Genomic DNA, 22,069 nt, shown 5'->3' on the forward strand with positions numbered 1-22,069 from the left:
TATTTGGAGGGCAGAACATGCAACTGAATTCTGAATAATTTACACAAGTCAAAATTTGTATGGAAAGGGAAGTGCAAAAGTTCAGTCAATGGGAAGAAGCCCAGAACATGAGGGCTTTCTTACCGGTCTCTTCATGGGCTTAAGGATCAATAAAACAGCCATGGTTTGCTTAGCGCCAATTAAACAGTTGGATCCCAAAGTCAGACCACTAATCACCAGTGAGCTAGTTTGGGGAGAAAAATGAAAAAAAAGGAAGTTACAGAGATGTAGGAAGACTATGAGACAGATCACCATCACCAGGAAGGAAAACACAGGAAGCAGAAAGAGTATGTTTTGAGGGTCAAGTAGCTGAAAGCACCATTTGCACCAGGACACCAGCAGAAGTCATCTGTTTTGGGCACAGATCTACTCTTGGACAGTCTTTAATTTTCCAGAACATCTCCACATGGGCTGAAAACGCCAGGCTTTCAAATGCAGCAGCCTTCAGCAAGTACTGTACATCTATCCTCAGCACCACACTCTCGGCTGTCCAACCATGTGGCTAATTGAACTGGATGTCTTAGAAAGCTTAGAGGGACCACCTGTCTTTAGAAATGATAAACCCAAATGAATGGCCGTGTTGTCTACTTATGTAATGTGGCCCCACTTCAGAACTGCAGAACAAGAATGGGGGGGGGGGGGCTTTAAAAAAGGAAATACCCCAAATTGCAATGAGAACAGAAATGGTTAATGGCCCCAGAATGCTGAGAGAATATAGAACATCAGTGAGAGGAGAATGTAATGGAGTGCCCAGGAGAAGTGCATGACTACTGGCTGGCAGACATGCAGATAGAATGTTCCATTCTGCAATGTTTTGTTGCAAGCTCCGTTTGTCATACCTAAGGATCCTGGATTTGTCTTGCAAACCCACCCTCTGAAAATTAATTGTGGGGCATGCAAGTATGCCACTCCAAACAACCCCCTTTACAATGCCGATCCGTTTTTCACACATACAAAGGTGGTCTATCTAATCCACCAGTCCTTTTCTAACAGGGATCCTCCTTGCTGTTGATCCTTCAAAACTGGTACACTGCTCCTGAATGTGGAGGTTTCACTTCGCCTACCACTGCTACTGTATTATGCCTCCGTGAATGTATCCCAGTTGCACTGCCCCCTCTTATGATTCACTATTCCATTACTGCACCCTAGTCATTATTGCACCCTAGTCAAACACAACAGAAGAGGGGAAAAAATAGATTTATTGTGTCTATTTGAATCTCAAACTGATAATAGCCCTTTTCACACAAAATAGCTTTCTTCCACCATCAAAACACCACTGAGAGTTTTGCTCCTCTGAGACCATCCACATGTTGAAGATTTGGGGGGAGGGGAAAGAGAGAGAGATTTCAGAATATAAAGAATTACAGTATCACACATGAAATGTATCTATGTTAGGTCTACAGATATCAGCTATGGTAGGGATTTGTTAATGACATGGAAGGGCAAAAATACATATTGAGATTTAGTGATCAACTATACTTTGAAAGAGACTGGCAAGGAACATAAAAAATGCTTCCCAACACATACACACAAACGTGTGCTAACAAATTCCTGATCAACAACATGGAACTCAATGAGCAATAACATAGCTGGGTCATCTCTGTACGACCTACATGCATGGCCACGGGATGGCAAAAGTCATTGGTTCCATCTCATCGCCCCCCACTTCGTGCTTAATTTCAGCTGCTGCTGCCCAAAGGGCCAATACAATGGGGGGCTGCATCAATGGAGGTATTGCGTCAAGATCACGGGAAGTGACAGCCCCTCTCTACACTGCACTGGTCAGACCACACTCGGAATACCATGTCCAGTTCTGATCCCCACAATACAAGGACGCTGGGGAATTGGAAAGAGTGCAGAGACCTTGGTCTCTAGACACATGGAGATAAACCACATTTACACACCATTCAGAAGAGACAATAAAAAGGCTCTTCTGAAGGAAGACCAGAACACAACTTCTCCAGCAGCCACCACCCAGATAAGCAGGGATTAACACCAGGCAAACCATCAAGCAGAAAACAAAACCCTAATGAAGGAACTACCAAGGAGAAAACCACACCCCCACCAACATTGGCAGGGCAAGCTACTGTATATAAACAGGGAGCAAATCCCACATTCACTAGCACTGATGATGTTGGCTAGTCAGGTAACGAAATGTCTGCAGGCAAACCACCAAGCTCAGAGAGCACCAAGGACTCCATGTTCAACCCTGAGCTACAGACAGTCTCTTCTATTAGAGTGCAGAGAAGAGTGATGAAGATGGTGATGGGCTTGGAGGCTAAATCCTATGAAGAACAGTTAAAGGAGTAGGAAAGGCTTAGCCTAAAGAAGAGAAGGCTAAGGAGACATGAAAACCGTCTTCTAATACATGAAGGACTATCATGGGGAAGAGCATGTGAATTTAATCTCCAGGGCTCCCAAGGGTAAGAACCAGTGGATGGAAGCTTCACAGATGGGGGATCCAAATGCAAAATTAGGAGGAATTTCCTGCCCTTGAGTGCTCTTAAGCAGAGAAACGGCCTGCCTCCTGAAATCATGGAGGCTCCATCCCTGGAGGTTTTAGGTCAAGGTTGGGCAGCCATTTATCAGGGATGGTCCAAGGATTCCTGCCACGAGAAGGGGGTTGGACGAGAAGGTCCAAGGTCCCCTCTACCCCTAGGATCCCATGAAATAAGAGAAATACATCACACCAAAGTTAATGTAACGTTGGGAAACCTAAGAAATCAACTCCGAATTCCAATGCGAGGACGATTCATTCTTTTCCATCTTACACTTCAATTTCCACCCGTTTGTGGCTAGTGTGCAACTTCTAAAGACCAATGCACAGATTCTTAAGGTTGCATCCGACTGATTATTATTATCAGTAGAATGATGTTGCCCACCACAGATTGCCCACCCATTCATCCACTCTAATCTGCTTTGAACAGCAGCGAGACCCTCCAGAAATGATTCTGCTCTAGGGAATCATAGAATACAGGATGTAAATACTAGCCATCTTTAAACATCTAGGGCAGTGTTTCTCAACCTTGGCCATTTTAAGATGTGTGGACCTCAGCTCCCAGAATTCCCCAGCCAGCATGCCAGCAATTCTGGGAGTTGAAGTCCACGCTTCTTAAAATGGCCAAGGTTTAGCAACTCTGATCTAGGGAGTGCATCACTGTTCTAGGCAGTGCTTATCAGCTGCTACCACCAGGAAATTCCTTCTAATATTCAGTCTGAATTTCCTTTCTTTTAATTTCATTCTCTTGATCCATGCTCAGCCTCACTCTCCATCCATTCCTTTTGCATATGACAGCCTTTTAGGTATTTGTAGACTATTATCACATTTCCCCTTCATCTTTAGAAAGACGCGCAGAGTGCAGGGGAGGAGGGGAAGAGGAAATCTAATTACAGCCATGAACCAAACTCCACACATCCACATTGGAAAGGCTTCTAATCTATTTTGGAAGGACAGTCACTCACTGAGTACACAGGCATAAGATTGTGTCATTTCACCCATTCTCCTTCCACGTTCCCTGCTCCAGCCAGGCTTATTATCCATTATGACATAGATAACAATACTTAAATGCAAAAAAGTACTTTTTTATGGTGCAGTTATTAATGAAGCCGTTTCTTTTCTAAATTTAGGCTCGTAATTCTTTACATGCCATGTTTTATTTTCCCATCACAAACTCTTGCTTTATTTTCTGGAGGAAGAAATATTTAATACAGTTGATGTATCAATCCCACAAGCCTGCAGTCTACCCACATTCGTTATAGACTCTCTTGAGCATCCTCTCTCTACCCCATACACAGATATATCTCCATGTAGGAATGATATCAGGATCACATTCCAGCAGTAGAGGTGAGCATGTTTTCAATTCACTGAAAGTAACACCTTTAAGCAAACTTAATTCCGTGTTACCCCTAGGCCTATGTGTAAATCCTCATGCCACAATATGAGGGGAGAGGGGTTGAAGGCAGGGAGAGATCTCTCTCTAAGGCTATCTAAAATTACAGAAGTAGTGGATTTCTCGGTGCACAGCTCTATAACTACCCTACATTAGCTCCAACAGCTTCCTTCAGGCAGAGCACTGTCCAATCAGAAGACCGAGGAGTTCATCATTGATCTGGGCCTTTTCCACAAACCCAGTTTTTACTGTTTCTCTCCAGCGTGGGTCCTCTCATGTTTATTAAGAATCGTCCTCCGAATGAAGCCTTTCCCACAATCCGCACATTTAAATGGCTTCTCTCCTGTGTGGGTTCTCTCATGCACAATGAGACTTGAACTCTGGTTGAACCCCTTCCCACAATCGGAGCATTTGTACGGCTTCTCTTCCGTGTGGATCCGCTCATGCCTGATAAGGCTCGATTTGTCACTGAAGCTTTTCTCACAGGCTGTGCAACTGTACGGCTTCTCCCCGGTGTGGATCCGCTCGTGTTTAATGAGACTGGATCGGTCGCTGAAGCTTTTCCCGCAATCGGAACACTTGTAAGGTTTCTCCCCCGTGTGGGTCCTCTCGTGGTTCGTCAGGTTGGACTTCCGGTTGAAGCTCTTCCCGCAGAACGAACAATCGTAGGGTTTCTCCCCCGTGTGTGTCCCCTCATGTCTTATCAAATGCGACCGGCTACTGAAGCTTTTCCCACAGTCCGAGCACTTAAATGGCTTCACTCCTGTATGGATCCTTTCGTGAGTCAAGAGGTGAGACCGCCGCACAAAACTTTTCCCACAGCTGGAACACTTGTACGGCTTGTCCCCTCGGTGGGCTCGCTCGTGTTTATTGAGGCTCGACTTGTCGCTGAAAGGTCTCCGGCAGTGTGAGCAACTGTATGGTTTTTCCCCTGTGTGGATTCTCCGGTGTATGACGAGGCTTGAATTCTGATTAAACCCTTTGCCACAGTCTGGACACTTGAACGGCTTCAAACCGGTATGCTTCATCTCGTGAATCAGAAGGTTAGATTTCTGGACAAAGCCTTTTCCACAGGCTGTGCAGCTATAAGGTTTCTCTCCCCGGTGGATCCTCTCATGCGCAAGAAGACTTGAGCTCTGAATAAATCTCTTCTCGCAGCCCGAGCATTTGTAGAGTCTCTGTTCTCTATGGATCCTTTCATGCCGCACGAGGGTGGAACTCTGGTTGAACCTTTTCCCGCATTCCAAGCATTTGTAGGGTCTCTGCTCCGTGTGACTTCTCTCATGCCTGATGAGGCTGGAGCTCTGGTTGAACCGCTTCCCACACGCGGAGCAACTGTACGGCTTCTCCCCGGTGTGCTTCCGCTTATGCCTGATGAGACTAGACCCATCACTGAAGCTGTTGCCACATTCGGAGCACCGGAATGGCTTCTCTCCCGTGTGGATTCTCTCATGGGTACGAAGGTTGGACCTTTTCATGAAGCTTTTGGTACAGCGAGAGCATTTGTGTGGCTTCTCCACTGTGCTTTGGTTCTCTTGTTTGATACGGTTTGGTTTGTCAGTGAAACTTCTCACATAGCTGGAGTAAAATGGTATTTCTCTCTCCAACATTCTGTCATGGCCATCTCCTATCCGGAGAAACAAAGAAATGTTCATTTTTCTCAAGTCAGGATTAAGACTTCAATCAACACCCTGTTGATTGGTGGGGGGAGTCAAAAATTCAAGATGGCAGCCATGACTGTTCAATTGAAACCTGGCCCCAAGGACTGCCATTTTGACTTGGGGGCTTGATCACATGGCTATAGCCACCATCTTGACTTTTTTGACTCTCCCTGTGGACATCTTGGTTTTCAATAACAACATAACCATTTCCAAAAAATCTTTACTATAGAGCTACACAACTTGTAGCCCTAGACCAAATCTAGCTCCCCAATTTTTTTCAACTAACCTAAAGACCATCTTCTTTGCTCATACAACCATTACACATCTCTATCACTTCTTTAAGCTCAACTTAAATGACAAAGTTACCCAACTTCTTGGATGAGCTCTGGAAGTAAGATTGATATTCTACTTCAAAGTTCTCTAAATTAGGTTTCTAGAGGAAGAAGTATTTTGTTATGTTTTAATGTAATCTATTCTTTATTCCTGAGCTCAACAAAGTTTCTTCATTTTGTACCGGTAACCTGTCTGCAAAAAACTTTAAGCATTGTTTATTTTTATTTTATGTAGTTTGATCAAGGAGACAACTGCCCCAAATTGCTCAGTAGCAATTGTGTAATTAGTTGCCTCCTCCCAGGCAGTAAACTAGTTTGTAACACTTGAGCTATGTTCTTACAACACACTGAACCAGGTTGCTGAAAGATTTAGTGCGGATGAAGCGCCTGGAGGAAGAAAAGTGGTTGGATCTGTGCCAAGGTCATGGATTTTTTTAGGGAAGGCAGATGGCTTAGCACAAGGCCAAGAGTGTGTAGACAGAAAGGGGAAAATGCTAGAAGCCACTGTAAAGTGGCATGTACATGCCTTAGTTATAGAACAGAGTTTTTAAATTCGTTGCTCTCAAACTTGCTCCCCTTCCCACTTTTAAAAATTATGGAGGATCCCAAAAGAGCTTTTGTTTGAATGGGTTATATTTATCAATAATTACCATATTAAAAAGTTAAAATTGATGCATTTCTAGAATATTTATTGAATCATGTAAAAACAACAATATTAATCCCCTTAGATACTAACATCAATAAAATATTTTTTATGAAAAACCTCTGTCTTTTTTAACAAATAAAAAGTAACAATGAGAAGAGTGACGTTGTTTTAAGTTTTTGCAATTATCTTCAATGTCTGGCAAATAATTTTAATTTTGCAGACCCCTGAGAGGATCCTGGGGGACCCGAGGTGTCCTTGGACCACACTTAGAATATAAAATGAGTAAGGAAAAGCAGAGAAAGGATTTTTTAAAATGGCAGATGCCGCTGGAGAGGACACCACCTGGTTAACCTGGAATGGAGTGGAACCTGCCCGCTCTAGGGATTCAGGCCCTGAGACAGGGAAAAAACCCTGGAGTGATTTGTAAGACTGTGGAAAAAACAGGAGGACAGACTCCATTGTGTGTATGGAGATTCAGATGCTGGACAGTGGGACAATGTGAGTTAAAGGTTTTGTCTGGGAGCAAGCCAGCCAGGAGAAAACTTACAGACATTCCAGTCTCAGTTATTGAGGAAGGAGCAGAGGAAGGAGCCGTAATAAATTACAAGCGGAAAGGGAGGGAAAGAGACTTGAGAGGAAGGAAAATGAAGTAAGTTAAGACTATCTATGCTTTAGAGCAGTATTTCTCAATCTTGGCAACTTGAAGATGGGTGGACTTCAACTCCCAGAATTCCCCAGCCAGCCTTGCTGGCTGGGGAATTCTGGGAGTTGAAGTCCACACATCTTCAAGCTGCCAAGGTTAAGAAACACTGTCTTCGACTACCCTGTACATACTGGTTTTGTATATAATGTTTTCAGTTGTGATATTAGGGCACACTACTTTATTAGCATAGATATCATAGTGTCCAGAATAAAACCCCTCATTTGTTTAAGTACTGGCTGTGTGGGGGTCGGTATCAGCTCCTATTCTGAGCCACTCTCAACTGGATAATCGATCTGGAACCCCCAATGATGCACCTCTTCCTCCAATCCTAGGTCACTGATCTAGGTGGGATTTAGGGGGGCCGCAACAGGACTTTGACTTCAATGATAGTCCTCAGACAGCTCTTGGAAGACAACCTTATTCTATATCTTGACTAATTCATGGAAACAAGATCATTACAATCTCCCCAGATGGTGCTCCAGTTTGCATATACTGTATTTAACAATAATGTAATTTGGGCCCCAGATCAAGATCCTTCTCCAGCTTGGAATTTCAGATCCTCTAAAAGCAGACTGAATATGGAAGCTGCTAGATGGCACCCCCTTTGCATCATGTCATTATATCCAAGTTGAGAATCTCTGTTCAGAAGTAACATCTTGCTTAACACATACTGGGAACAGGTTAAGTGGAGCGTTGGGTTGAGAGGGAACACTGCATTAGAAGGGATCTGAGGAAAGGTCAGCATGGATGTTTCTTGTTAGTGAATTTACTGAGGAGGCTTAATGGGGTAGATTAATCTCACTTACCTGATTGGACTGCTTTGAATGTCACACTTGTTTCTGAAACCTGGTGACAGGGAAGATACGGGATCTCTTCCTGTTCCAGCTTTATTATTACATCCGGAAGCTCTGATCAGAGGAAATGAGATGTGACAGAAGTGGTATTTTGATAACTGGCAGCAGACAATATCTGCAATTTTCTGTGCAAATCCCAGAACTTTATACAATAATTCAGAACAACTGTTTCCAACCTGGCATTCTGCAAATGTATTGGGACTTCAACTCCCAAAATTCTCTTTGCCCTGCTGCCTTGGAGTCCCGTGAACGGCAGTCCCAACAGTTCTGGAGGACAATAGGCTGACTTAGAGCCAGACTATGAATTATAGTTCCCCCCACAAAAGGTACACAGTCATTTCAGAACGGGAACATTTCATGAAGCATAACATTAAGGGCGTATATAGAGAGGAGGAAGAGCCATTTTGTCTTAGCGTACTTCAAAACACAATTGTGGTATTGCTCCTAATTGTTTTATCTTCAAAGCAAGGTTATTCAAGTGGCTGAATTAAAAACTGAACTTGGTTTCCCAAACTCCAGAGCAGCGTTTCTCAACCTTGGGAACTTTAAGATGCGTGAACTTCACCTCCCAGAATTCCCCAGCCAGCCATGGTGGCTAGGGAATTCTGGGAGGTGAAGTCCACGCATCTTAAAGTTCCCAAGGTTGAGAAACACTGCTCTAAACCAATGCTACAGCGTAGTAGCTGTCAACGGTATGATGGAGCAGAATTAGAGAGCTTTTAATGTGGGAAACCTGGATTAACGGACTGGTTATGCGCCATCAAGTTGGTGTCAGCTCTTAGCAACCACATCTATAGATTTTCTCCATAATAATCTATCCCCAACCTGGTCCTTCCAATGGTGCACCAATTAGTGAATTCCTGATGTGGGAAATCTAGATTAACACCAATAATCCACTCAGATATTTAATCTTACCTGAACCATAATCTACTGGGATTTCCTTTTCTTGTGAAACAGGCTCTGGAATCCATGGATCTCCCCCATGAATCACTTCAGATTTGGGAACAGGAAATCCTACACAGGAAGAAAAGAAAGAGATGTACCATAATCCAAAAGAGTTTGGGAACCAGGAGATTCCACTCCCATGTGAGGGAGGAGCAGAAGAGGGAAAAGGGTTCTAGATTAGATCTGACCATCTGCAAGATTGATGTCAGCCTTATGAGGTGGTCCAGCCAAGAAGCACACCCAGAAGTACTAGCTCTAACTTTACTGTAAGGGTACATTAGCAGAATCTTGCAAGTCTGAAAGGACATCTTTCCCCCCTTGCCTTTACGGTCCAAGAAACTAGGGAAAGTCCCTTCTGAGATATTTGCCACACCCCCATTCATTCTGCAGACTCAGCTGCTACTTGTCTGACCACTGCTTAGTCTGCAGCTCTTCCTCCTGTCTCCAAAGGTCATTCCCATATACCATGATGCCTCCCTTCTACTTCCTTGCTTTTAATCCTCCAAGCTAAAACTCATATCCAGCTATTCTCATGTAGAACTCCTACATGCATAATCCCAGCAGACACAGGCTACATTCACATGACATGGCTACCCACAGTTAACTCAATCACAGTTTATTAAACAAGTTTTCTGCATAAGCATGGCATACTCAGCCATGGTGGGGTTTGCACAACCACTGGCATTGCAGCTTTGGCAAAGCCAGGTAGATTCAGGAAGGAATATCCTTTTCTGTACGGAAAGTAACAGACATTTGAACCAGTCTTCAACATAACACTGTAACTTACATCTCTGTGCAGTGGCCCCAAATGTGCTTTAGAGTGATCAGAATATTTCAGAGACATTGGCTCAGTGATCCTTTCAGTAATCATTCTAGAAGTTAAATTGCTAGCATTATGCCCTTATCACAGATATCGGAGAGCACTGAAGCTGAAATATGGTAGATTGCCAATGGTAAGGTAGTAAATATAAGTTACACACAGCCTGACTCACAGCTCAACCCTCTAATCCAGTGTTTCTCAACCTCAGCAACTTTAAGATGTGTGGACTTCAACTCCCAGAATCCTCCAGCTAGCATGGCTGGCTGGGGGATTCTGGGAGGTGAAGTCCACACATCTTAAAGCTGCTGAGGTTGAGAAACACTGCTCTAATTGTTATGTTCCTCTACACCTCATTTAAGGAATTTAGTTCCTTAATTTGTCTAGCTCCATCATGTGGACCTTAAAAAGCACTGGGCACAAATCCAGAATACTCTTTCTGTACCTGAATGGTCAACTGAGAAGCTCCGACTTCCTTCTGCCACCTGGTTATTTGGAAGCCATGAGACCTCTTCTTTGTCTTCTAACTTTATTGTCACGTTGGGGAATTCTAATTAAGAGGGGGGAAAGATATTGAGAAAGAAGACACCACTGATTCTTAAGTTGCTGGGGTATGCAGTATATGGCATTGCTTGCACATACCATTTACAAATAACATCTAAACACAAGTAAAGCCTCTGAGGACAATAAAAGAGTTCCAAATGTCCCCAACTGTAATGGTCTGTGGGAATGACCTTGGGAGACAGGAGGAAGAGCCGCAGACTAGACAACAGTCAAATAAGAAGGAGCTGAGCCTGCAGAAGCAATGGGGGCATGGCAAACGTACTTTCAGACTTGCAAGATTGATGTCAGCCTTGTGAGGTAGTCCAGACAAGAAGCATCCGTAGAAGTGCTAGCTCTAGCTTTATTGTAAGGTTACATGAACAGCATCTTGCAAGTCTGAAAGTACATCTCTCCCCCCTTGCCTTTACAGTCCAAGAAACTAGAGGGGGGTCCCTTCTGAGAATTTGCTATACCCACATTCCTGCTGTGGGCTCAGCTGCCTCTTATCTGACTGTTGTCTGGTCTGCAGCTCTTCCTCCTGTCTTTCAAGGTCATTCCTACAGACCATTACACCAACTTAGAAGGAATAACTTTCAAATCATGTAGCCTGAGCCCAGTCAAAGAAATCAGCCTCTTGGTAGTTTATTTCTCATTGCATATCTCGTATAGACACGAAAAATTTCATCCATCCCATCTGACATCTTCTCTGTGGTTATCTCCAATGCTTCTGCCAGTATTTCTGTCATTATTTCCGCAAGGTTTTCACCTTTTCCTTCCTCTATGTTTTGAAATCTCAAATAGTATTCTGATTTATCAATTTCCCATCCTAGCAAGTCACTCCTGGCTTTTTCGACTTCACTCAGTCGAGTATCGATATCTCCAATTTTCTTATCTCTTTGTATGTCTTCATCTTCAATTTTCTTAAATCTCTCCTCATATTTTGTCATCATCTGTTGTATACTTTCATCTGTCTTTTCAATTCTATGCTCAATATTCTCCGTCCTCTTTCCAATCTTCTGAATTTCTTGCATAAATTTAAATTTAAATTTTTTTTTTGGTTAAATTGGGTGGCCATATAAATTCTTTCAAGCAAGCAAGCAAAGATTTGGGTACTGTCCCTAAAAGTCACTCTAAACCTTGCAAATGAATTGGGATTTCATAAGATGGGAACATTATGAAAAATAAAGGGCATAATCATGCTAATTTCATTAAATCGATTTTCATTTTGGAGCGCATCCACAGCAACACTATTCCAAATGTCTGGGCAGAAAGGTTTCTCTCTCTTGTTTCAGAAGCACAAGGGTGCTGGCATCGGCCTGCAGGGACCCTTGTTTGAAGTATCTCTAGAGTAGATAGAGGAAGCAGGCACTTTGTTGATTAGTTAACTTTACTCCAAGTGCATTTCATTCACCTGTGCAGGTAAAAGCAAAAACGAAAGCCATAATTCCAGGAAGGGACGTCCTTTGATCAGTATGGGCTCACAAAACAACAGAAACAATACTCTTCCAATCCCGAAAATGAGAATGAAATCCTTACCGAATGAAGCCATGTTCCTGGGATTCTCTTGTATATCCACCCGGAATCAGTTTCATGGATTTGGGCTCAGAAGACTGTGGTTCCTCCTTCACAAAGCACGCAAGGCCACATCTTCAGAAGTTGCCTGAAGTCCTTGAAACAAAAACAGCACCTTTTTGTTTTCAGCACAAACACTTGTCAGAATCCACAAAAGGCTTGCTATTGTGTATTCCACCCCACAGCAACCCACAGAGTAATGTGTACTCTGGCCGGCAGGTGCCACTCCAGGGACGGAGACGTCTAAGGATTGAACCCAGCCATGTAAGTAAGTTCAGAACATCTGCTAACCTGCAAAGAACTGTACAGCGATGATTACTAAAGATCATAGAGGAAAAGCTCATGAAAACCCAAAGCAGTCTTCTTCAACCTGGGCATTCTGAGATGCATGGACTTCATTTCCCAGAATTCCTCACACATTATGGCCATTACTGAGAATTGCAGAGGTTGAAGTCAGCTATCTGGAGGGCACCCAGGTTGGGGAAGTTTACTCCAGTCATGGATTAGAGTTTCTATCACATGGGATGAGAATCAGGGTCATGTTTTTAGGTACTTAGGCAGATGCCATCAAATTGGGCCTAGCCATTGTGATTGCAGGGACAAATGGCTGCCATCTCCACCTGTCTCCATTGATCATTCATATTCTGTATCAGTACTTAAAATTTAATCCCAACTCTATACTTTATCTTCTGCTTCCCTCACCCTTGCCAAGCATTGTATTCGTTCTCTGGTTCAACATCTGCTTGCATCACACCACAAATATTTGGGTTTCTGTGACTCTACTTTTCTTTGGAAGACCTTAAGCTTAATTATGCAAGAGGAAATTGTGCAACAGTTCAGTAATTTTCACATTCTCTTGCACCTCTTTTTTGTTCGGGTTTTATATATATACCAATCTTTTCAAATCTCTAGTTCCCACAATCTTGTTTCACATTTGATGATAGAAAGCTCTTCGCTGCCTTTTCTTCTGCAGCTTTATCCAGTTCAGTGGGTATTTTATCTGTAGCGGGTGTTGGACTATCGCTTCTCAGAACTCACTTTCAGAAGGTATGCCCCTGGAGGAAGAATGGATTGTGAAGATGGCAGAATCTGCATAAATGGCTAGACTGACTTGTTGGATTAAGGACAAAACAACACTGACGTTTATAAAACGCTAGAAACCTTTTAGGGACTTTTTGCTGAAAATGGATAAAAATTAATTGGTGATTTCGGGATTCACTGATTAAAAAGGGTTGGGAAGAAGGGAGCCAAGATATGTAATTTGGGAGGGTGGAGATGGTAATTATGTCTATAACTGCTGCAAAGAAGATTGGAAGTCGCTTTTTTAGATTTCTTTTCTTTCTTTTTTCTTTGTCTTTTGCTGTCCTTTACTTTTTCTTTTATTCTTTTATATCTTTTTCTTTTTTCTATTTTTCTGTTTAATCTTGCATAAATTCCCTTTCAATAAAAATTATATATATATTTTAAAAAATTGTTCCTGGATACATGGTCTCTCTTTATAAATTTATCTGTCATTCTATCATCCTATTTGCAAAGGGTCTCAACATAAAAAAGCCAAAGAATTACTGGAGGACAAAGAAACCTACATTCCAGTAAACTATCACTCAATACAGAAACTAGACAACCTGATCAAAAGAACCCTCAATGATCTAACCAAGAAAAGTCAAATCACAAAAGAAGAACAGTGGTGGATGAAAAGCAGTGGACCCATCCTCCCACACTTCTATGGACGCCCAAAACTACACAAGTCCAACATATCTCTCCACCCAATTGTATCATTACCAGGGACCCCAACATACAACATAGTGAAAGAACTGACAAAAAGCTTGGACATCTCACAGAGGGGAGCGTATATTCTATCAGCTCCCTGCTACAGTGCCTCCAGAAAATCAAAGACCTAAAAATAGAAGAAGATGAAATTATGGTTTCATTCAATGTCACAGCACTCTTTACATCCGCAGATCCAGAACAAGGGAAAGGATCCATGGCAGCAGTACTACACAATACACCTGACCTAGCCAAATACACCAAGACTGAAATACCCACCATCAAGGACCTCATCAACCTCTGCCTCACTACCTACCTTCAGTTTGATGGACAAATATGCCAACAAATCAGAAGAACACCCACGGGATCACCACTCTCAGGACTCATAGCAGAAACTGTAATGCAGCGTCTAAAAACTATCACACTCCCACACATACAACCAAAAGTATGGATCTGGTATGCAGACAACACCTTTGTCATAATAAAAAAAGGAACAACTAGGGAAGACACATGAAACAATCAACAACATCTTCAAAGGAATAAAATTCACAAGGGAAGAAAAAAACAACAACACACTACCTTTCCTGGATAGCTCATGAGCAGAGGCAATGACGGCAAATTAGGAATGCAAGTTTATCAAAAAAACAACCCACACTAACCAAGTGCTCCATGACCAATGTAACAACCCAACCTCCCACAAGAAGAGCTGTGTAAGAACATTATTCAGATGCACCCCAGAACACCAGAAGAAAGAAACAGGCCACCTATACAACATCTTCCAACAAAATGGATACCCATGCAACTTTATCAAAAGGTGGCTGACCACTCAACCCACTACAGCACAATCAACACAAGCTATGAAAAGATAACACTACCATACATCAAAAACATCTCAGAAACAATCAACCACATGGCATTACTGCAGCACACAAACCAACCAAAGTTCTCCAAAACGTCTTAAGTAAACCAAAAGAACCAATAGCCCAAAAAGAAAAAACAGGAGTCACCTACAGCATACAGGGTAAAGACTGTAACAGCCACTATGTAGGACAGACGGGCAGAAGACTAGCAGAGCGCATTCATGAACATCAATTAACAGTCAGAAGACACAATGAAAACTCCTTAATCTCACAACACATGGACAGACTCAACCATAGTTTCAACTGGGAAACTGTGAGCATTCTAGACCAAGCTAATTCCAAAAATGCTAGGGAATTTCTGGAAGCTTGGCATTCAGACAAATCAGCCATCAATATACACATAGAGATAAAGCACATTTACAAACCATTCAAAAGAGACAATAAAAAAGCTAAGAAGGAAACAGACCAGAACACATCCTCTCCAGCAGCCAACACCCAGATAAGCAGGGATTAACACCAGGCAAACCATCAAACAGAAAACAATGCCCTAATCAAGGAACTACCAAGGAGAAAACCACACCCCACCAAAACTGGCAGGGCAAACTACTGTATATAAACAGGGAGCAAACCCCACACTACTCACACTGATGATGTTACCTACTTGGGTAATGAAACATCTTCAAGCAAACAACCAAGCTCAGAGAGCACCAAGGGCTCCATGGACTCAATATAAAATTCTTATATTTTTTTAACCTAATCTGGCTCAGTTACATTTTTTCCATGATTACTTGAGTAGTCTCAACTGAACTGTGAAATTGCTGATCATCTTGAAACCTCTTTCTTTTTCATTTTATTTCTCAATGGGGTCGCTAAGAGTAAACAATGACTTGATGGCACATAATCAATCAATCTGTTGATATTCTTGACTGAGCTCTCTTTTGTCTTTTCTTGATTGAGGTTGAAAATCTGCATAAAGTGGTATGTCCTTCTTGTTACCCAAAGCTTTCATCTACCATTTTCAACCAAAGTATAATTTCTGTGTATGAAGTAAATGTTTCACTCTGTTCTGCTTTGGTCAGATCCCAACTTGACTATTATGTCCAGTTCTAGACACTAACTGTAAGAAGGATTCAAAGAAACTGAAAGAGACTTAGAGAAAGGCAACGAAGGTGAACAAGGGATGAGAACACCAGAAGAGAGAAGAGAATGAAGAGAGATTAAAGGAGCTGGGTAAATTTAGCCTTGACAAAAGATTTTTGAGGGGGGAATACGCTAGCATTCTTCAAATACCTGAAAGGACATCTCATGAAAGCAGTTTTCTCTTTTGATCCAGTATGCAGGATACAGAATAATGCAATTAAGTTACAGGAAGGCAGATTCCAGCGGAATGTTAGAAAAACTTCCTAACTGTAAAAACAGTTCAACAGTAGACACATTTATCCAGAGAGTATGTTCAAGTGGAAGCTAGATAGCCATTATCTTAGAGATGGCTTAACTTAGATTCCTGAACTAAGCACAAGGGTTGGACTTGATGACCCAAATGGCCCAACTCTGATTTTATGATCCTTTCTTGGGTCTGAAAGCTGCTTGGGTCTTTCCCTCCTTGAAATTTAGGGAACTTGGCGGGGGGGGGGGGCTGCTCAGGTTCTCTTTGACACAGATTAAGGACGTGGGATCAGTTCCCTATATTATTTATATATTTATTACACTGACTTGTGAGAAATATGCACTGGTCTATAATCCAGTAAACAGCAGGATCATATCCATTAGAGTTAAGGGCTATCTAGTGAAGATCAGCATTCTCCACCCCCCCCATCCTTTACCTCTTGTAGAGGGTCCCTAAGCTTTCGCTGTTGGGAAGACCTCAGGATAGTCAAGAGATGGCCTTGAAGATAAGCAGGACCTGAATCAATGTAGAGCTTTATAGGTAAGCACTAACGTTTGGTATTAGGCCTGGAACCCTACTGGTAACCAGGGCAATGACTGTAACACTGGTTTATATTAACAAACTGGTATGTTCCTGTCAGCAGCCTGTAGCTTCTGAACTGCCTTTAAAGGCACCCTCATGTGCTGGCACACCCAATCTTTAATTTCCCGCGTTTGACAGAAATTGTTCACGACCTGTTCCGCAACTGACATCTGGAAATATCTTGGCTCCTGTGTTGCACTTCTCCATCTTCGATGAAATTTTGAATTACATAATTGGTTTGATTTTGGCGTTGTCCATCCAGTGATGACCAGCTATAGAATCAGCTCCTGTGTTGCTTGAAGCAGGCGTTGGCAACAAACAAAAAAACTCTACTAACCTATCTCCTGCATGGTTACATTTATCCACTCTAAATCTTCTTATAATTCCAGTTTCCTCCATTTCTCCAACATTTGCATTTCACTCAGCTATTAGTTTTTAGAGGGTTTTTTGTGGATGTGAGTGTGTCTTTGAGTCAGTCTTGACTCCTGGTGACTGCCTGGACAAGCTGCCTGCAGTTTTCTTGACAAGCTTTCAGAAGTGGTTTGCCATTGCCTTCTCCTTCCTAGGGCTGAGAGTGAGGGACTGGCCCAAAGTCACCCAGCTGGCTTCGTGTCTAAGGCGGGACTAGAACTCACGTTCTCCTGGTTTCTAGCCTGGTGCCTTCGCCACTATGTCAAACTGGCTCTCCATTAGTAGTGATTTCTAAAACACATCCTTTCTAGACGTTGCATTTAGTATCTTTTGCAATTGGTTACAAGATTCCTCAGTGGCTTCCACCACTATCTTGATTACTTATATAATAGTACCAGTGTTCACTGAATAGCTGTTCATTCTAATGGATATGCTCCTGCTGTTTACTGGATTACAGACAAGCACATCTTTTTCTACACTTTTTTAGAGTACCAATGCCATTCCATTGTTTCACATGGTCCCAGGCCCAGAATAGTGTATCAGACCTAATTTAAAATGGCCCATTCTGGTCTATTTAATTCATTTATTCCTACAAATCTAATTTTGTACAATTTACGCTTTGACGATCTCAAGATTCATGCTTTTCACATTGCATGTTCCAACTATAGGTGTCCTCTTTTAATACTGGCACCATCAGTGACCAGACTTCCTTGTAATTTTGGTCTGACTGTATCATCACTCTCATATCTACCCTTGAAAAGTTCAACACTCTTTCTGAGTCAGAGAATACCTGATTCACTCATGATGGTCTCATCATCTGGCATCCAAACTCATCTAAATGTTACAGCCTTGTCTACTTGGTATTTTTGGTAAGAATACAGAAGGGCTTTGCCACTGTCTTCTTCAGGGCTGGATTTTGGAGTTCCTGAGCTTCGGAAAGTTTATCACATTTATAAGTTGCTTTTTCTCATGCCAGCAGAGCCCCACCTGTACTCATCCCCCCATTTTAGATTACTCTTAGCTTTACCCATCCCTTTTCCATCTTAGCACCTACCAAAAATTCACACTCCTGCTGGTATGGTTCTCAGCATTACCAAAGCAACTGAGCTCTTCTATCAGATCAAACGTGCATAGCACTTTCCCAACCTGGTGTGCTCCAGATGTCTTGCCTACCCTGGCTGGCTGGAGATGTCAAACACATCTGAAAGGGCACCAGAGTAGAGAACACTGAAGGAAAGCATCATAGTGAATGACTGCATATGGACAGAAATGAGCGAGAGAAGGGCATCAGAGTGAAAAGAGGAGTTGTGCCCATTCTAAAAAATACACAAGAGAAGGTGAAAAGTTCATAATGTGGAAAATTTGTGAGGCTGCAGGTCAATTCATATATCACTCCATGCCAGAAGCAGATTTGTATGTTTTGGTTGAGCAATGAATCCAACCTTTTTTTTTATAAGCCATGCTTCATAGCCCAACATAATGTATGGTTGATTCAAAACACCATGATTTAAAAATCATGGCATAACTCAATATGTGAACCTAATTATTTGTCATTTTGTATTGTTCTGTAGCTGCCATCAAAGGTCTTAGACAGTGGAAAGGGCCTTTGTGAAAGGATGGAGGGGCAACATGTTCTTTGAATCTCATCACTGTCACTTTCTTCTTAATGCAGACTCTGTCAGTGTAATGTTTTTCTCCACTATTTCTTATCAACTGAAGTTAATAGCCCAATAAATGAGTACTTGAATGAAAAGCATTTCAAATACTGAGTGATACTTTGGAGAGTTTAGGTCAATTTCTCCCACTCTTTACCCAAACGCCTTGGCAGTGGTTTTTCTCATGTCCAGCTATTGGATCTTCTTTTAAACTGGAACAGTCAAGAGACCTTCTACATGCCAAACAGATGCTCTTTGATTTTCTAAGCCTCTCAACTTTGAACACACTAATTACAGTATTTCCAACCTGTAATCCAGGAACCCCTGGTAGTCCATGAGGATACTGGAGGGAGTTGCCACTAGGCAATGACTGTAAAAATAACTGAAAGAAAATGGCACCAAACTCAAGGATCATTACATCTCACATGATTCTGATTGTCTCACCCTAACTCTTGCATGACAACACTAATATCCAGGGACATCTGTCACCTTCATGAAATTTCACCCATTTTAAATTGTAAAAAGAAGAGTTTAAGATAATTTTTATTTAGTTTTGGGTTCCTATGGAAACATCCAGGGGAGTGATATGTGTCATAGGACCTGCAGCCACCCCACTGCTGACCTCTGATTATTATGGTGCTCCTCAAAAGCTTTTGATGATGTGGTGGTGGTACACATATCAACAAGGGTTGGGAACCACCATATTAGAGCACTGTAAGGACCAGCCCTCCCACAGCATTGGCATCCTCTTGGATGGCAGCTCTGCCAAAACAGCCATTTGGAAGGCACCACTTGAGGAAGTCTGGCACGTGGTTGTGTTCACACAACACACTAACGGCTTGAGACTGCACACAACACCGAGTCACACAACCGGGCAGCCTCAGGTGGGAACCCAAACAGAGATGTAAGATCTGGTGAAAATCTCCTGCCACGGTGGCTCCATCCTGGACAAGCAGGTACAGCTGCAAGAAGGGCATGCAATGGCCGAGGCTGCAGCAATCGGGAGGGGAGGCGGACCGGGGCGCTGGTTGCAGGAACTGGTGGGGGTGGGGGTTACTCTCACCCGTTCGGCCCCTGGATCGCTGCCCGCTCGGAAGATCCGCTGGTGCCGGTGCAACTCCTCTTCTCCCGCTTCCACGGAGCTTCCAGGGCGCCAGCGTCAAAGCCTCGGAAAGCCCGTCTCCTCGCAAATCGCGCGCAGCCCGGGGCTTGGCTCGCGGCGCCCCTCCGTCCAGCCCAGCGGCGGGCAGGCGGGAGCGAAGACCCCAGGACGCCTTCCTTCCCTTCCCGCGGCAAACCCCCGCAGGCATGAAGGCTGCACTGCCTCGGCGCGCGGATCAGCAGCGAGGAAGCCCCCCGGAGCTCTGGGGACTGCTTCGGGGGAGACTCGCAGCGCCCCTTGCCAAGGAAAAGATCCGGGTCAGGCCTTGGATGAAAGGAAGGGCAGGGAAGGGAAACGGGGCGGGGGGGAGGCGGAGGGGGGAACGGCAGCGCACGTCGCCCGGACTCTCCCTACTGCTTTCGCGGACGGGTTTCCCTGGGTTTTCCGCTTCCCGTCACGTGACTGACACCAAGCCACAGGCCTGGAAAGGCGGGGCTGGTTCGATCCATCAAGGGGACCGGTTACAGGCTCCGCCCACCGGCAGCCCGACCGCCTCGCGGGAAGCGCCCGACTGAGGAAGGCGGAGGGTGCGGAGTCGTTTAACGGAGGCGCCAGAAACAGGATTCCTCGGTGCCTGAAGGCGTCCGATGGGGGAATACCCGATTTGGTCCAGTTGAACTCATAACACCTGATTTGGTCCAGTTCAGCTTATAATACCTGATTTGGTCGATTTATAATAGCTGATTTGGTCCAGCTGAATTCATAACACCTGATTTGGTCCAGTTCAGTTTATACTACCTGATTTGGTCAATTTATAATAACCAATTATTTGGTCCAGTTCAACTCATAATACCCAATTTGGTCCAGTTCAATTTATACGTAGTTCACTAAAAGCCGAACTGGAGTTTGGAGTGTGCAGTGGCCGCAGGAAAGGTGAATAAAATACAGTACGGCTGTAGGCTGCATTCACAGAGCCAAGGGTTTCACTCATAGGAATAATTCTCTGTATTTGCAGTGGCCTAGGTTGGCAGCAGGATTTAGTTGCCCGTGGCTGATTTTAGAAGATAACCAGAGCCAGCCTGCTTACTATTTGGATGGGAGAGCAGGAAATACTCAGGCTGTAGGTTAGACTGATAATTCCAAAGAAACCACCCTAAAAAAAAGGAATGGCAAATCAATTTTCTGCTGTCATCACAAAAACACATGGAAGTGTCCTGAAGTCAAGCAGCTGAGCTCACCTCCAAGACTTTGTCTCTTTTGCCACTAGTCAAACACATCGCGGAGTACTATAATAAAGGCCATCCAAATGAATCCAAGAGACTGAACTTCACTTTTCTTGATACATCTTGGCTGTTTTCATACATTTCAGATGTGTTTAACTTTCCTGTAGATCCTTCCATTAACTCAATTTTCTGGGTTCCCATGACCCACACACATATAATCACATGGGCTAGATTTCCTACAATACACCAAGCTAAAATGCACTTTACCAGCTTGTGGTTCAGTGCGTCATAACCGGTCAGCCACTTTCTCTCTCACCTGGCGCTGAAGACATAGTCACACATAGAAAATGGATAAAATCCAGGCTTCCATTGAACGAGGACCAGGTGACTGGACACTTTTACCCAACAAAAGACTCCACTCACTTTTACACAGCTATTCCATGTGCATAATGTAATTTATTTTTCAGCCTTTAAGCATAAAAAACCTACTCTGCCAGTGAATATGCAAATGCAACACAACAGTGTTCCCAAATTAAAGGATGCATGACTTGGGAGTTATTCAGTCCTGCAATGTAAGCCTACTCCCACCTTCCCTTACTGGCTGTTATTGATGGACATTGGAGTCCAACTTCTGGAGAACATTTTCATGGAGTTGAAAAACATCCCAGTAGTATCCAGTGCACAGAAAACTGCTGGGAACAGACGCTTTTGGCAATTTTTCAATCCATAATGTTGGAAAGAAAAATGATTTAAAATTGCACCCAAGAAACAAGATTCCTCGGGAGGGAATCCCATTCTTCTCCAACAGCAAAAATGTAGAGAAGCATAACAGGACAAGAGCAGTGACATCTATCTATGTACTCAAATGAACTGTTAACATCTTTATTTAAAAAATGGAAAGGCTGGGACTGAAAAATGTCTTTCAGGGGATTGACTTTTCACACCAGCAGTTCAGATGGTCAACACTTCTTTTCAACAGCCACTGTGCCATTATACATAGGAAGAGGCGTGATTAATAGACCCTGGTGTCTGGGCCAGAAAAAGAGAATGTTCAAAGAATCCAGCATTTTAGGCCAGCTC

The 22,069-nt window shown here is 43.2% G+C and overlaps 1 protein-coding gene across 1 annotated transcript; it reads right to left on the minus strand.

Annotated features, from left to right (window-relative positions):
* Positions 1-1,220: 1,220 nt before the first annotated feature.
* LOC103060232 (uncharacterized) lies at positions 1,221-20,188 on the minus strand. The gene is made up of 6 exons (XM_025170537.2): positions 19,728-20,188; positions 11,967-12,098; positions 10,333-10,437; positions 9,041-9,139; positions 8,078-8,179; positions 1,221-5,556 (listed from the first exon to the last, which is right to left on the minus strand). The coding sequence occupies exons 2-6, from the start codon at positions 11,977-11,979 to the stop codon at positions 4,175-4,177; spliced, it is 1,701 nt and encodes a 566-aa protein (XP_025026305.2). The 5' UTR covers positions 11,980-12,098; positions 19,728-20,188; the 3' UTR covers positions 1,221-4,174.
* Between the last annotated feature and the right edge of the window lie 1,881 nt (positions 20,189-22,069).

This window comes from Python bivittatus, unplaced genomic scaffold, assembly GCF_059951505.1.
Source record: "Python bivittatus isolate LINGU-HERP-01145 unplaced genomic scaffold, Pbiv_v1 ctg000800_np1212, whole genome shotgun sequence".
Classification (NCBI taxonomy): Eukaryota; Metazoa; Chordata; class Lepidosauria; order Squamata; family Pythonidae; genus Python; species Python bivittatus.

Bases quoted from the DNA above. Each gene is read 5' to 3' on its own strand.
- LOC103060232 (XM_025170537.2), bottom strand. The intron at 8,180-9,040 runs GTAAGATTAAAT...TCCTCTGATCAG, and splicing joins CCCAGTAGATTATGGTTCAG to AGCTTCCGGATGTAATAATA. The intron at 5,557-8,077 runs GTAAGTGAGATT...TTCTCCGGATAG, and splicing joins ATTCAAAGCAGTCCAATCAG to GAGATGGCCATGACAGAATG.